The sequence below is a fragment of the Panthera onca genome, chromosome A2 (genome assembly GCF_046562875.1).
Source record: "Panthera onca isolate mPanOnc1 chromosome A2, mPanOnc1 haplotype 2, whole genome shotgun sequence".
Taxonomy (NCBI): Eukaryota; Metazoa; Chordata; class Mammalia; order Carnivora; family Felidae; genus Panthera; species Panthera onca.
In genome coordinates, this window is record NC_138340.1 from 116618866 (window position 1) to 116636079 (window position 17214).

Here is a 17214-nt window from a genome sequence, read left to right on the forward strand (position 1 = left end):
TTTTCATGTTCTCAGGAAATGTGCTGTCTTCTATGGTATGCCTTCATGCTGCTGCATGGAGCCTCTGTGAACAACTGTACGATCATCGTAACAGCACAAGTTTATCCACAAAAATATTTCAACTGTCTTGACATGATAGAGATGATCTTTACATCATATATATTTTTAGCTTTATCATCTAGCATAAAATGCATATTAGAAAATAGTCTATACTTAAAGGAATTATTTCTATTATAAATTGTATTCATGACTAATTAATACACACTTGATTCCCCATAATATAAAATGAAATAATGCTCTTTAGTTAATTTCAGTCAAGATGCCAGAGCTGAAGAGAATAAATTCAGAGAAGTTATTTCAGTCCAGATGCCAGAGCTGAAGAGAATAAATTCAGAGAAGTTCATTGTATCTCAATAGAGTCATTGAACTTGAAACTGAAGTCTCATCTGAGTCTGCAGGACCTGGCAGATCTCTGCTGGGGCAAGGAGTCCCAAGGGCCCCAGTAGTCTCCCAAGGCAACAAGAGTATAGTTGTAATCAAGGAAATGTGAATTTCTCTTGTGGGAAATATACAAAATAATGAGCTTTACCGAAGAGAAAATGGTTTAAAGTGATGCTGAACAACTGATAATAGTTAAAATACACATGCACCTGCATATACTTTTGGGAAATGTGCCAATACGTTAATGCACATGAGCATTCTTTGTAGACAGATGAATGTCCACATTCAGCATTCAGGGCATGACTATTTCCATACAACTAAATATTATGTATATATATATATATATATATATATATATATGTATATATATATATATTTTATTTTCAAATGTACAAATACCCATAGAATTGATGTTCCTGGGTAAGCCATATAACACTGTAACTAGTGGAATATATGCGATGCATTGCAAGTAGAGTTTCACTTTTGTTCTAGCCATGCCTTGATTATGCATTCTCTATTTCTGTTTGATATTTGGATAATATCAATCCAATACATCAGGACTTTGTTTACTTTTATCAATTCTAACTATACAATTGCTGAACATAGCTTTTTAAAATAGAAATCATAAGCCCATGAATGACTACAGCAATAGTAGCCTGAATCTAGATTCTAGAATCTAGTAAATTTACTTATAGTAACTTATAAGGACAAGTTTTCTTTAAAAGAGCAAATTGATTAACACAAATTTAGAAAATAATGCAAATTAGCAATAAAATACAATAGGGTAGCATTATAGATTATGGCCAGATACTAACTGCTTTGACCATACTTTGTCATTGACAATAAAAGATGATCTTTGCTTTAACAATTCATTAAATTGCTACTTATTGTTAAGTAAAACAACAAGTGTCATAATCTAGTAATTGAGTTGATTTTCAAGATGGATAGCCATGGAGTTAGGTACAATTACTTTAAACTGGTAAATATTGAACATCAAGTTCTAAAAATTGGTCAAAATAGCGATCTACTTAACATTGTACTTTTATGACTTCTGAAACAACACTCCATTTTCCAGAAATCACAGGATAGGGAGCCAATAATTTTGTAGTAATGAATCTTTATACTAAATATGAAAAAAGAAATCCTGAACTTTTATGTACATATATAGGTCATTTTTTTAATGTCTCAGTCACCATATATATTACAATATATATACAGCCATATGTATAATATGTAAAACTTTCCCAAACTACATGAATAATAAAACTAAATGTGTTTACCCATGTAATTATAGCTAGTGTTCTTAAATGTTTACTCCCAAATTCTTAGACCTTCTGAAACTTTTTTTTTCATGTTGTTTTATAAGACTCTGGTTTTACCTTGAGGCAGATACTAATCTCCTTTTTGAAAAAAATGTATGATGAAATTCAGATCAGAAAATTATCACTATAACAATTTCCTTAAGGAAAAAGGACAGAGTTCTAAATGGCATTGTCTTGGGAAATACTTACTTAAGCTTTCAAATGAATTTGTGATATGACTCAGATTTAGAGATTGGGGTAACTGCCCTCCTCTTCCAATGGATTTGCTGTGAAAATATCTGTGTAATAATATCTGCATTTTGAGTTTTGGGAGAAATTCAGTATTTTAAATAATGGCATTATTGTATATAGTACAAGTGAATATTCACAAACTTTCTTTTTTTTAATGTTTATTTATTTTTGAGAGAGAGAGAGCGCATGAGCGGGGGAAGAGCAGAGAGAGAGGGAGACACAGAATCCAAAGCAGGCTCCAGGCTCTGATCTCTCAGCACAGAGCCTGACACAGGCCTTGAACTCACAAACCGTGAGATCATGACCTGAGCCGAAGTCGGACGCTTAACTGACTGAGCCACCCAGGTGCCCCTATTATTCACAAACTTTTAAGAATACAACTAATAATTCAGTATATGAGTTTTTGAGTATACATTGCATATCTAAAGGAGATAACTCTTTAATTCTTTAAGGTAAGATGATTTTTAAATTTTTTGTTAGCTTCAAGTTTTATTCATTTTTAAATATTTCCCATCCATTATGTTACTTTTTTGTGTTCCTGGAATTATTTAGTGCACAGAATCAAAAATGAGTCTTTAACACAGTAAAAAGTGAAGGAACGATACCTCATTTCCAAGGTAAGAATTTTAAAGCATGGTTCTCTACCACTCCTGCAGTACATGGCAGTACTTTCTTTAAAATAATCTCTTTTGTTAAAAATAGAGATGGTGTACTTCTAGCTGAGATCCTAATTCTGATTCTTGACCACCTGACCTTTGATAAAATTTATATCTCCCTTTACTTTTAATATTCCACTAGTTAAATAAGGCTAGCTTAATATTTGTCTTCACCTTAAATTACAAGAAGCAATTTGTATCTCTGATATAGTAAATGCTAGATTGGGAAAGCAGCTAGGCTGCTTTATCCATTTATTTTATGTATTCACTTATAGTGAGGTTGTTTACCATTTAGTTTTTTTTAAAAGTGCATCTCTTTCAGAGGTTACATAATGAATGGTACATACCATTCAAGAATCTTACCTCCAGTTTTAAAACAGCTCTGAGGTTGTAGTTCCAGCCTTGGAAGAGGGCCTTTTCTGCTCTCAGTGGCATTGGTCAGGAGAGTCATTTAGTTTAGAATGCCACCTCTAAGTCCAAACCTTTAGCGAATTCTTGCTGTTACTCACAAAATTTAAGCAATCCAGTACTCTCTTACATCCAACCACATTCTAATCTTTTCCCCCCTTAAAGCTGCCCTACCTTAATTCTTATGGCTGAAATTTATCACTGCAGCCCTATTGTTTAGCCCATAGTATTAAGTTTAAAAGGCCTCTGTTTATTTATAGGGAGAAATGTTTAGCTAGACCCACTTAGTGGACCTTGAATCCGATATGAAGATATCTTAGTTGCATTCTTTCTCGTAGCTTCGTGGCTGTTGGCTGATAATGCTGTGCTGTGATGAATGTGACTTGCCTCCACATGCCAGTCAGCCAGAAGTGACAGTTCCTTCCCTTTTTTCCCCTACTAGTTTTTACTGTTTTCTAATTTCTAGCACAAACTGAATGAACACAGCTACAGTTAATGTAAATGCCACTTAATACTTGGGAGAGCAGTTGACTCCATGCTTGTAAACCTGTCTTGAGTCCTACTGAATAGGTATTGTTGTTGCCACAAAGCAGAAGCTAAAAGGTCTGATCTTAAAAGTTGGACTGGATATTTTTGTTGTACTTTAGCCACAGCAAACTCTGGGGGCAGAAACATACAAATATGGTAGGCCATACCTGAAATTTAGCTTTCCTCCTATCAGTCAAGGTGGCCTGAGAGCTTGGAGGAAGTGGAAAAAAGCAGAGCACTCAAAACTCCTCAGCTATAAATTACCACTATTAAACCAGAAGTCATCACCAGTTAACATATGTGGGTTTTGTCTTATTCTGAAATAGGAGAGACGGGCAGTGGGACAAATAATGTTGCTTTGAAGACATAAAGCTTGTTCTGGTAAACGTGGTCCAAATGAGGAATGCCTTCATCTTTTCAGGTAGAACCAAATTTGAAGAATAGCTCATCTCATCTGTAATTGAAATATAAGATAAATATTCCTTTTGGTTGTGTGTCCTCTTTGAAAAAGAACCACCAACTGCTGTTTCTTTGGTAATGTTGACTTTTAAGGAAGTGGGATCTAGGGTTTTGCTGGAGAAGAATGAGCACTAGGGTTCAGCAAAACAAGTGTAGTTTTCTGCATGTTGAGTTCTGTTAGAGCCCATGGTGAGTATTTGATGTGAAAACCTTGCTTTGGGGTCCCCCTCCCCATTTCAGTTTGGTATATCTCTATTTTGAACACAAATGCATGCTGTTTTTAACCTCTAGTCTTTGAAATGGTTGTAGAACTTTTTTTTTTTAACAGAAGACAAAATGCTTGTTAGCAACCTAAAAATAAAAGCTGAACAAGCTGCTTAAGTTTTCTAATGAAAAAGTTTAAAAATAAAATTTGATTGCTGCTTTCCAAGTAATTGTATTATTCCTGTATAAAAGAAACATTACTGCTGTCCTTGTATAAATAAAATTTTCCTGCAGTACAATTAAGTATTGAGTTTTCAGAAACTGTCCCTATAAATTTTTTTTGCATATTTCCATATGCTGTCCAAACATGGGAGATTGTATATTCCAGGTAAACTATTTTTGTATATATAAAAATAAATATTTAATATTGCAAAGAATGCAGTGTTTCATTTATAGGTAGAATTAAGGTTTAGAGGTAATACAGAGGATATCAGATTAGCTTTGGTAATTTCTTTTAAATGCTAATAATCTTTGTAAAAAGCCTGTAATAACATTGTTTTTCTCACCAAAATAAATATATAAATTTTTCACCTGCTTCTCTTCTTTAACAAGGAAACCCTAACTGTTGTTTCCTCTGTCCCAGCCCAAGTGATTTGGTGGCTTTCAAAGGTGATGTACTCAAGGAAAAAGAAACGGCAGACACAGGGAAGATTAAAATATAGGATCAAGAAAAGGCCTTTGTGCTTAGATAGTGTGAGATGCTAGGACCAGCCAAGCAAGAGAAGCCCCGGTGGGAAAGACAACGCCTGCTGGGGCACACAGCTCACCCCTGAGGCCTGCAGTGGAAAAGGGAGGTGGACCTGCCAGGCTGCCCAAGAGGTAGACGCATGACTGTGGGTGAGTGCATGAAGCCTGCTTCCAGAAAAGGTACTTTGCAACTCTTTCTCAAGCAAGTTTCTGGGATTCCCTACCTTGTACTTCAGAAACTGCTAGTCCAGTGTACTTCTCACTTCTATCGTTCATTCTTTCATCTTACGCTGCCAGTATTCTATCACTGCAGTAAAAATATTACCACAAATTTAGCAGCTTAAAACACAGACTTAGTTCTGTAGGATGGAAATCCAACATGGGTCTCGCCAAACTAAAATTGAGACGTTTCCCAGGGCCTGCCCTGGCTCTTACTGCTGGAGAGAGAATCTGCTTCCAGGCTTCTGTGGGTTGTTGGCAGACTTCAGTTCCATGGTGTTGTAGAACTCAGGTCCCCTCTTCCTTCCTGGCTGTCAGGTGGACTGCACTCTTGTTTTTGAATTGACCTCTTCTGTCCCAGAGCTAGCAACAGCACTGAGTCCTTCTTATGCCACATCTTTCCTGCATTTTCTTTGGCCAAGTATCTCTCTGACTCTTCTGCCTTTTTTAAGGGCCCACCCAGATAATCTGTCCATCTCAAGGTCTGTAACCTGAAAAACACCTGTGAAGTCCCTTTTTGGCATGTAAGGTAACATGTTCACAGGTTCCAGGGATTATTACATTATGGACCCCTCTGAGGGACTGTTCCAGGGCCACACCACACTAGCTAATGTGTTTCTTTCTGCACCCACTTAGGAAAGAGGAGTGGTCATGGAAACATCTGAGTGAAGGTGGCTGGCCTCTTCAGAAGTATTACCCTATTTTCTGTTTTCTAGGTGATCTAGTCTACTGGAACTTGTTTCCAAATGTAGCTATTTTTAATAGTTCTTGATCTCAAGCAGTAAATAAAGGTACATTTACAGTTAATAATTATATGTAGTGATGAAGATTCCAGTTAGAAGAGCCGTTTGGAGGCCCAGCATTACTTTGTCCACAACATTACATTGGGGTCTGCTAAGGAATGGCAGTAACTGGGGGGTGGCTAGGAATACCTGTAGCAGTATAGGCACATCCTGGGATGGCATCTTTAGTTTTTGTTGCTTTGGGGTGGTGTTAGTTGGTTCATTTCAACTTAGAGGCTCATGCATACAAAATTCTAACAGGAACAGAAGGGTAACTCCCCTAGCCTTGCCCCAACTTCTAACTCCTCTCTCTTCCCCCAAGGAGCCATTGTCAGGTTTCTTGTGGGCTTTTTTAATGTTTATTTTTGAGACAATGGAAAGGCACAGTGCAAGTGGCGGAGGGACAGGAAGTGGGAGACAGAATCCGAAGCATGCTCTTGGCTCTGAGCCGTCAGCCCAGAGCCCAACGTGGGGCTTGAACTCACGAACCAGGAGATCATGACCTGAGCCGATGTCAGATGCTTAACTGACTGAGCCACTCAGGTGCCCCTTCTTGTGGACTCTTAAAGGAAGCTCCTGTTGCACTGTGGTACATGTGTATCTATTTTTTATACAAGTAGATTCTTCTTACACAATCTGTCCTCAGTTTGTTGTTTATAAAAGTTTATTTCAGAAAGCCAGAAAGGCAATGTATAGTGCCACAGCTGTAGCGCAACTATTTCCATTTCTGCAGATTCCTTTAAGGTGCTTTTTTTGTTGTTGCCACACAATGTGCAATTTTTTTTCTCATGCGTCCTAAGATTTAGTCTCATTTTTGACTGAAGCAATGAAAGGGTTGTTTGCTTCATCTCTTCCATTTTAACATTCTTTATTTATTTATATATATATATATATATATATATATATATATATATATATATATATGCATGCTGAGTAACATGTTTCTCTTCAACAACTGTGACTTCTCATCCTCCCTGCTCCTAAAGTCAGACCTCTGGCAGGAGGTCCTAACTACTTTTTACTAAGGGAAAGAAGGGATTTCAGGTCCCCAGTGGATATTAGCAATGGAATCAGGGGCACTAGAGAGACATTCCATGCATTTTTATAGAAGAATGTCAAGACAGAATTAAAATATGTAGTATTTTACAAATTAAACATGCAGAATGCATAGGAAATCAGCATTGTTCTAGACCTAGAATTGGTATGTTAGTCAAAGCATGACAAAAATGAAATGCATACAGCTAGACCCCTAAGGAAGGGTGTCCTGCTATGAGATCATTTTAATTTTATTTAGCAGAGGAATATGTATACTATAGTGGTATTTACAGTTCATTTCCTCAATCAGCACATGTTCTATAGACTCACCTGTTTTTGTTTATGAAAGAAAGTGATAGATGGACCTATCTCGCTGTAGAAGAGGGTTCTAACTAAACACCAGCTTAGAGTTCTCAACCCTTTGGGTGCTGGAGTTACCTTAGACACTGGGCCTCTTGGTAGCTAAACTCAGTAGTATCTTAACAATTCTGAAAAATACCTAACTTTGATGGTCTTGTACTTCTAATTCACATGTGATGTTATTAATGTGCTCTGCGTAAAACACAGAGCCCACTAAGGCTTATATAAAGAATTCGTGGGACTTTGTTGGGGTCCTCCTCGGTGACAACTTTTATGGATGACGGCAGTCTCTCCAGGTTCACGTTGACTGTGGCAAACAAACGCTGTGCAACGCCAAACCTTTCTAGATCCTTCAGAGGAGCCAAGATTGGGTTTTTAAGATCAGATACTCCATCAGCCGAGAGACCATGAAACTGAAATGACATGTTTAAGCAAATTCACTTAAAATGTTATAGAAAATCCACAGAGAAAAAATAAAGTTGTTTTTTACATTCCTCAAAAGGAGCACCCTTAAGATGTAACAAATAACAAGATTTATGTGACCCGGGCCCTGACCTTATGCCTGAGTTTTCCAATTTGCCTGCAGTTCTGACAGTCCTTCTTCTCTCTGAACTCTGTATCTTCTCCTAGATCCCTTAACTTCAGGAGATTAGGAAGTTCAGAATGTAACTTTCCCATACACACAGTATGTATTATTTTAATGATATTAGAATTTTCTATACAGCTGCTTGATCTCCTCAAAGGGATAAGTACCACAGTTTAGTTATGCTTCCTGCCTCAAGAACCTTTCTTTTGCTATTCCTTCTACCTGGGATACTCTTCCTCTAGAGTTCCACATAGACCTTTTCTTCTCCTCTCTCATGGTCCATTGAAATGCCACGTCAAAACAGCCTTTCCTGATCTCCCCTCCACCCCCATATGCCAACGACTGTTACCCTACTGTCTTTCTGAAGATAGTCACTGTTTAGTCTGTTTTCTAAAATCTAAGGTTTTTAGGAGACTGGTCTGTCACAGAAAATAGGGCCCTCAATGTGCTGAATGAGAGTTCACTTCAGCTGCTGCTCTAATTGCAAGTTCTCAGATTTTTACACAGGCATTGAAAACCAGATCCAATTCATGTAGAGAGTAAAATTTAAAATAAAAAATGAAGGGAATCCAAAAAATCTCCAGAAATGTCCTGAGCAATGATAACCTTACTAAAACTTGCCCCAGTGGCAGAAGTGCAGCACACATTTGATAAAAGTAATTACCACAGGCTTAACATCAGCTTTTGGTCAAGACCATCAACTCTCAGTTTGACTTCAGAGTGGACCAGGCTTGCTCTTTGAGCACCACATCCCAGCGATTTAAGAATGAGCTCTACTGGCACAGCCTCAAGACTGCCTACAGCAGGCTGTGTCTGGAGTCTAGTGGACAGGGGCTGAGCAGCATCCAGCTTCCTACTCTGAATATCTGCTGGGCCCATGGGCCCAGAGACCCTTCTAGGTATAAAAGATTACAGTCACCCAAAGGGTGGGGGCAGGCGCAGAATTAGCAGTCTCTAACTCACCTTCTTCCCAGTTTGGCAAACACATTAGTATGATGCTGTTCTTCCAAAAGCCCTTCTGAAAAAGGCTCTCAAAGTTACTCTGGCCACCAGATAAGAGAAGATAGGAATACAGGTAGAATTTTCTACCCTGTTCTAAGTAAATCCCTGTAAGAAACACAATACCCAAATTCGTTCAGAAGGCAGGAGCCTCATTGTCTTTAGCGTTGCTGCAGTATCTAGGGCAGATTATGTGAAGATACCCAGGAAATTCTTCAAAAGGAAAATTCTTTGTCTATGTTGAACAGCTCCCAAAAACCACACAAATGACTCTGTGGGCTTTTGTGCCACTGTAGAACACCAGCCATTCTAGAACCCTAAATGTGGCTACCTTTAGACCAACAAAGCAGAACTTGGATGCAACAAAGATCAGATCTAACACAGACTACAAGGAAGATGACAATGAAGTATGAGTTTGTTGGGAAAGGGAATTAGCTAATGTGGCCTTGCAGTAATATACACACAATTCAGGAAGTATTTCCTGAATGCAGTAGATAATTTTGTAAATCTTAGGACCCTGGGAAATGCTAAGTGCAAAGTTACTGCTATGCTCATCATTACGGACAAATAGATGATACTGTTTTCATAACTACACCACCAGCCTTTACCCTTAGCTGACCCCAGAACAAACATGCTGGCACGTTTTCAAGTAGTTCAGTTTTTGTGGTCACAGTACAAGAACCCAGAATTCCTCTACCAGTGGGTAGAAACTGCTTTCAGTTGTGAATGGGCTGTAAACTGTTCCTTGGAAAAATGCCCTTGTTCAGATGTCTTTGCTATTCAGAGAAGTACCCAAGGCACTAAGCATGGTGCTCAAAGTTCTCAGACTAGATGGATAACAAATTTCAGGGTCCTGTCCAGGCACTTAATCTCAATACCTCCTTCCCAGATCTGGGAGCAGAGCTCTGAGCTTTGGATTTTTTAGCCTACAAAGCATGTTCGTTTTGACTCTTTGTAAGTAACCAGACCTTAAAATAATCTAGCCTGGTATGCTCTTGTTCTCTGCCCCAGGCTGAGCAACACCTGCCCCATTCAAGTGACCTCTGGGCAGTGTATTGATGGTTCCTTCTATTAAAAAGGTAAGGCTTAATCTTGACTCTCCAGGGCTAAGGTCATCACTACCTAACTCTGAGACCAGTCGCCTCTTAAATACCTTCCTGGTGAATTTGAGGCAGAGCTGTATCAAACTGGCCTAACCATAACCCTGCCAAATGGTGTCAGGTTCCTTCCCTGCAATGTTGCAACCAAACCTTGACCAAAATTCTCCAAACACTGGGAAAAACATGAGATTTGGAATCTAATGGCAAAGTTGAGAGTCCTACCCTGCTAACAAGTTCTTTGTACAAATCCTTTTCCTCTCGATCTCAGCCTTCCCATAGGGTAGGGTGTGTGGTGTGATGTGGACAGTGTGATACAAAAAAAAAAAAAGTGGAGTTAATAACATCTGTTTAAGCTATCTTGAAGGGCTGTTATGGATGAGAAATCCTAAAGGTGTTTTATCAGTTGTCGGGTGCCCATCCCCAGGTCTCATCTGAGAGGTTTCTTACTTACCAAGTGACGCAGCGCAGGAATAATCTGGAGTTTACAGCAAGCACCCAGCAGAACCGCTGCATTGTCTGGCATTTCTGCAGGAGACAAACATCAGTCACTGTCCAAAAAACCCATGGGAACAGGCCAGCCCCTGAATTGTACCTAATTTATACTTTAGTGCTCTCCCATCAGCCAGGCAGAGAACATGCTCAGTCTCAGTAATTACTGAAAAAATGAAAGGTGCTAAAGAGGCAGCAAAGGCCTTTTAGATGGGAACCAGGTAACCAGCTCTGTGTTCACTAGAGGATAGTCCTTGACATTCAATTTGCCAATCAGGAAAAACTGTACAGACTCAAGAAAAAGCAAATTTATGTAGAAAAGTAGAACCTACCTTTTCTTAAAGACAACAAAGGTGAAGAAGGAAGCTTGTGCCCCTCCCAAAGCCAAAGCAAAGGCTTTGAAGGCCAAGAAAAGGGTGCTGAAAAGCATCCACAATCACACACACACACACAAAATCTACGTCACCTACCTTCCAACAGGCCAAGACACTGTGTCTCCAGAGGCAGCCCAAATACCCTCAAAAGAGTGCCCCCCCACCAGGAGAAACGTGCTTGACCACTATGCCATCATCAAGTTCCCCCTAATTTTGAGTCAGCCATGAAGGAAACAGAAGAGAATAACACACTCGTGTTCATTATGGAGGTCAAAGCCAACAAGCACCAGATAAAACAGGCTGTGAAGCAGCTGTATGACATTGATGTGGCCAAGATCAACACCTCCATCAGGCCCAATGGAGAGAAGGCAGCATATGTTCAACTGGCTCCTCACTATGATGCTTTGACTATTGCCAATGAAATTGAGATCATCTGAACAGAGTCCAGCTGGCTAAATCTAAATTTTTTCACCAAAAAAAAAAAAAAAGTAGAACCAAAGATTTGGTGATAAGAGCTGTGTTTGAGCTCTGCTACATATTTAGGGTAGGACTTTGGGTATACCTCTCTGAGCATGTTTCCTCATTTGACCATAGTTTTGTTTCTGCATATGCCAGAGAACCAAGTAAACTATGAAGGGTTCCTTCCACTCAGGTCACTAGTCATTTTGGGGAGAAAAATGCAACATGGCTGGATAAAGGGGTGGCACTGCAGAGCCCCCCCCCCCCCACCCCACACTAGCTTGACACAAGGGGCACCAATGGCACAATGAGTTGGTGCAGGGCTGTGATGAGGCTGAGGGCTACACTGGAAGGGCCCTGCCAAGTCCCAGGAAAAGGAAATCCACATCAATGTTATTCAAAATGGATTTTAAATACCAACCAGGATAAAAACAGACGCAGTTCTAAGAGAACCCAAATCCCTCAGGCTATAACCTTTGAACTGGAAAGGCAAAGAGAGAAATGAGTCACCTGTTGCATCATCTGGTCCAGGGACCACTCATGAACTCCCTCCATTTCCTGTATTCATTAGCAGCCTTATTTATAAATAGCAACATGTCACCAAGGCTGTGGCCCAGCAGAGTACAATGAAATATAGCTCATTTCTAAGACAGAAATGCTGCTAGGAAGATAAGGCAGTTCTCCCTCTTGAGAATCCCCTAAAATTTCATTTAAATGTTGTGTGTGCATTTGCCCACAGAGAGGGTCCACAGTCCATGAATTATCAAGCAGGCCCTTATCCCAAATCAGGAAGATGCAGCTGGTAAATATATGACCCCAGGAGGAAAGGTCACAGGACCAGGAAGGGCAGTGACAAAGTCACCTGGAACATGATCATGTCCTGGCCGAGCCACTGTCATACTTCATCTCCCGTGTTTATGCTTCCATTCCCTCACTTTTCTGGCTCCTGAGTCCCATGTAGTCATCATCCACTCCCCCTGATTCTTAGAAATACTTTAGTTCCAGGTTAGGAGGATAGTCATTCACTATTTTGAGCAATGGTGGTAAGGAGAGAAGGAGGAAATAACAGCATCTGCTTTACAAAGCATACCAACTAATTTTACTACTTTAACTTCCCTGTGGGTGCAGACGATTATCTTCCCCTATCTCAGCACCTAGCAGTGCCTACAACACATAAGAGGCCTCTTCAGTATTTCTTGAGTTGAAATGATTTATTTTGACTGCTCTTCCGTATTCTGACTCTTTACATATGAGACCTGAGGAGTTCACACTTAAGGTCACAAAGTGGTTGAGGAAGAGTTCCAGACACAGGCAAGATGCTGGATAAGTTAAGCATGAAGAGACTGGTTCAAGGTGCAATGTAGGAAGATCCTGAACCCACCTCTTCCTGTGGATGCCCCAAATCTCCAGCTACATATGGAACAATATCCTCTGAAAAAAAAAAAACCCGCAACCACCAGAGCAACTCCTACACATCTGGCAAGCAAGGAACATCCCACATTGAAGCAGGTAAGAAAAGCTGAGCCATAAAGTCACCATAAACCCCACCTTTGGCACAGTGACCCACAATTGGAAGAGAACTTAAAAGCTTCTCTATGAAGAGCAAAAAGTTTGAACCCTACATTTTTAAGACAGGCACTGCAGGGACCAGCTCCTTACACCTCTAGCTTTGAAAGCCAATGGGGCTCATGTCCTTGAGACCCACAAGGCTATAGCAAACTGAGAAATGGTTCATCAAAGCCTTGCACATGGACTTACCTACACCAAGGCAGCCCTTTGACAGGTGTCCAGACTTTCTGTGCAACAGGCTTGTTATCTGAAAGCAGCAATCTGGGGATGCCTATGTGGCTCAGTCAGCTAAGCATCCAACTTCAGCTCAGGTCATGATCTCACAGTTTATGGGTTTGAGCCCCACATCCAGACTCAGAACTTGGGGCCTGTTTTGGATTCTGTGTTTCCCTCTCTCTATGCCACTCCCTGCTCACACTGTCGTTCAAAAACAAACATTAAAAAGAAACAATCTAAAGGGCAGACACCTCAAACAGAGGAGAGGCCTGCTGGAGTACACTGTAAGGATAGATAGCTGCCAGTGCTTACCATCTTTGCATCCTTCCTCTACCACACTCCAGAGCACCAGTATCGCCTGGAGGGGAGCCATTGCACAGGTCTGATGCTGTAGTTTTTATGGCTGCCAGCCAGAGAATACCTCTTGATCACCTGGCTCTGGTGGTGAGCAGGCTTGAGATCCTGGGCCCCATGGGACAGTAACAAATGAAGAGAGTTCTTAGCTGCCTACTACCCCCAGTTTTCCCATGACAGGCCTACTTGAAGAAGAAGGGGAAGATGGCAGCTGAGTAGGAGGAACCTACGCTTGCTGCATCCCACAAAAACAACTAGACAACTATCATATCATGCTAAGGACGCCAGAAATCGATCTGAAGACTGGCAGCATAAACTCCACAACTAAAGGTAGAGAAGAGGCCACATCAAGAAGATAAGAGTCCAGAGTTGTGGCTTGAGAGAGAAATGGATCGTGGCAACCGCAGAATGGAGGGAACAGTGGTCACAGAGAAGGGTGAAACACAGGGGAGCACACAGAAAAAATGAATCCCCACAGCAATTGGCTTGGAAAGCAAAAGGGCACTTATTTCCTGAGTTCTTGCAACCAGTGGTGCTTAAAGCCCTGATTTTTAAAGGACATCACCTGCCTTCTCTTCAAGAGCAGCCCCAAATAGCCCGCAGACATACAGCATGAAATAGCAATCTGAAGAGTGTCTTGGGGCACACACTGGGGAGGTTAGTTGCTCATCTGAGAGTATGTTCTAGAGAGACAGTGTTCATGGAGAGACCCCTCTGAGAACATAGAAACTGGCAAATGCCTTCCCCTACCCCTTTCATTAACATAAAAGCAGAGTCACCTCTAGTAACCAGGGCAAGGGGCACCTGGCTGGCTCAGTCGGTTGAGAATCCAACTTCGGCCCAGGTCATTATCTTGTGGTTTATGAGTTCCAGCTCTGCATTGGGCTCTGTCTGTACTGACAGCTCAGAGCCTAGAGGCTGCTTTGGATTTTGTGTCTCCCTTTCTTTCTGCCCAGCTTGCATTCTGTCTCTCTCTCTCACACAAATAAATAAAAACATGTAAAAAAATGTTAAAGTTCTAAAAAGTGCAATGCCAACACTTGGTACTTAATTATACCTAGCTTCATGCTCTGCAAGAACCACACTTTCCAGCCATGCTTGCCTCATTCCCAGCACAGCAGGCGCCCCCCTTCAGAAGAGGGCCCCAAACTCCTGACAACACTGCATCTCCTGACTTACACGTTTTGTGAGGCCTGTGTTCCAGTGGCAGCAGCAATAGATCTCATTAACAAGCAGACCAGAGCACACCTAGTTAAACACACCAACTCAGGCCAGGGACCAAACTCTGTCCACAACAGACAAAGAGAGCCTCTGCAGACTCGTCTGAAGGATAAAGTAGCCAGGACACATTAGAAACACTCCTGGAATCACCAGGCCTTGGGGAACGGGCCATTACACTGCAGAGCACTACAGGATCTCTTCTTCATAAAGCCCTTACCTAAGGGTAAGAACAGAAGATGTAGCTAACTTTCCTAACAACGAAACAGGCACAGAGACTTAGACAAAATAAGAAGACATTTTGTCCCAAATGAAAAGACAAGGCTATCTCAGAAGTTCTAAGAAAAACAGATATAGTACCATGCCTGGTAAAGAATTTAAAGCTGTGATCCTAAGGATTCTCATAGGACTTGAGAAAAGAGTGGAGAACACTAGGGAGACCATTAACCCAGAGATAAGGAATAACATAGCAGAGATAAAGGGCTCAATAAACAAAATGAGAAACACTCTTGATGGAATGAGTATCAGGCTGGAAAAAACACAGGAATCAATTAATGATAGAAAAGACAGTAATGGAAAGAAATCAAGCTGAACAAAAGAGAAAAAATAATTATGCAAAACAAGAATAGACTTAGGAAACTCAGTGACTCCATCAAATGTAATGACATTCACATTATAGGAGTTCCAGAAGAAGCAGAGAGAGAAAAGGAGCCAGAAAATTTATTTGAAGAAATAATAGCTGAAAATTACCCTGATCCAGGGAAGGAAACAGATATCCAGATTCAGGAGGCACAGAGAACCTCCAACTAAATCAGCAAAAGCAGATGCACACCAAGACATACTGTAATTAAAATGGCAAAATATAGTGATAATGAAAAAATATTAAAAGACAGGGGCACCTGGCTGGCTCAGTCATTTAAGCATCCAACTCTTGATTTCAGCTCAAGTCATGATCTGAGGGTTGTGAGAGCGAGCCCAGTATTGGGTTCTGCACTGGGCATGGAGCCCATTTAAGATTCTCTCTCCCTCCCTCTGCCCCTTCCCCACTTGTTTGCTTGCACTCTCTCAAACAAATAAATAGGTAAATAAAAATTTAAGAATAAAAGCAGCAAGACAAAGTAACCAGTTACATACAAAAGAAAACACCATAAGGCTATCTGGATTTTTCAGCAGAAACTTTCCAAGCCAGAAGGGAGTGGCAGGATATATTCAAAGTGCTGAGTGGGAAAAATCAGCAGCCAAGAACACTGTCCAGCAAGGCTATCATTAGAATAGAAGAGAGATAAAGATTTTCCCAGATAAGCAAAAACTAAAGGAGTTCATGGCCATTAAACCAGCCCTGCAAGAAATACTAAAGGGGACTCTGACTAGAAAGGAAAGATAAAAAATGACAGTATGAAGGTCAAAAACACAAAAGCAATAAAAATGAGTATTTCTGTGAAAAAACAGTCAAGGAACTCACAAAAAAGACATAAAATATGACACCATGTACTTAAAACATGGAGAAAGAAGGAGTAATGAGTGGGTTCAAACATAAGTAACCAACTTACATGCAGAAGATGTTATGCTATGTTATGTTCTGCTACATGCAGAAGATGTTATGTACACACCTAATGGTAACCACAAACCAAAAGCACTAGTAAAGAGGCAAAGAATAAAGAGATAGAAATGCAAATATATCACTAAAGAAAACCAGTAAACCATGAAAGCAAGAAAGGATCAGAGAAAATGTTCAGAAACAACCACGAAACAAATAATAAAATGGCAACAAATACATATCAATAATATCTTGGAATATAAATGGACTAAATGCTCCAATCAAAAGATAGAGAGTTACAGAGTAGATTAAAAAATAAGACCTATCTATATGCTGCCAACAAGAGACTTATTTTTTTAAAAAAATTTTTTACTATTTTTTTTTTGAGAGAGAGAGAGAGAGACAGAGTGGAAGCAGGGGAGGGGCAAAGAGAGAGGGAGACACAGAATCTGACACAGGCTCTAGGCTCTGAGCTGTCAGCACACAGCCCGACGCGGGACTCAAACTTGGGAACGATGAGATCTTGACCTGAGCTTAAGTCAGCAGATGCTTAACCGACTGAGCCACCCAGGCACCCCAACAAGAGACTTATTTTAGACCTAAAGACACCTTCAGATTGAAAGTGAGGGGATAGAGACACATTTATCATGCAAAAGGATGTCAGAAGAAAGCTGGTGTAGCAATACTTATATTGGACAAAATAGACTTTAAAACAAGACTGTAACAAGAGACAAAGAAGGACACTATATAATAATAAAGAGGCCATCATCCAGCAAGAAGACATAAAAATTGAAATATTTATGCATCCAACATGGGAGCACCCAAATACATAAAGGAGTTAATAACAAACATAAAGGAAATAACTAATCTATAATAATACAGTAACAGTAGGGGACTTTAACATCCCACTTACATCAATGG

At 40.3% G+C, this 17214-nt stretch overlaps 1 protein-coding gene across 2 annotated transcripts in view; it reads right to left on the reverse strand.

Moving 5' to 3' along the window:
- Window positions 1-6208: 6208 nt before the first annotated feature.
- The window catches only part of GSDME (gasdermin E), a 65122-nt gene continuing 54116 nt past the window's right edge, over window positions 6209-17214 (reverse strand). The window contains exons 10-11 of one of the 2 annotated variants that reach the window (XM_060632731.3): window positions 10529-10602; window positions 6209-7805 (exon numbers count right to left, since the gene is read on the reverse strand). In XM_060632731.3, coding sequence (XP_060488714.1) covers window positions 7575-7805; window positions 10529-10602 — 305 coding nt within the window. In that variant the 3' untranslated portion in view covers window positions 6209-7574. The remainder of the gene's footprint in view (window positions 7806-10528; window positions 10603-17214) is intronic. The other variant, XM_060632732.3, reaches the window with a different exon arrangement.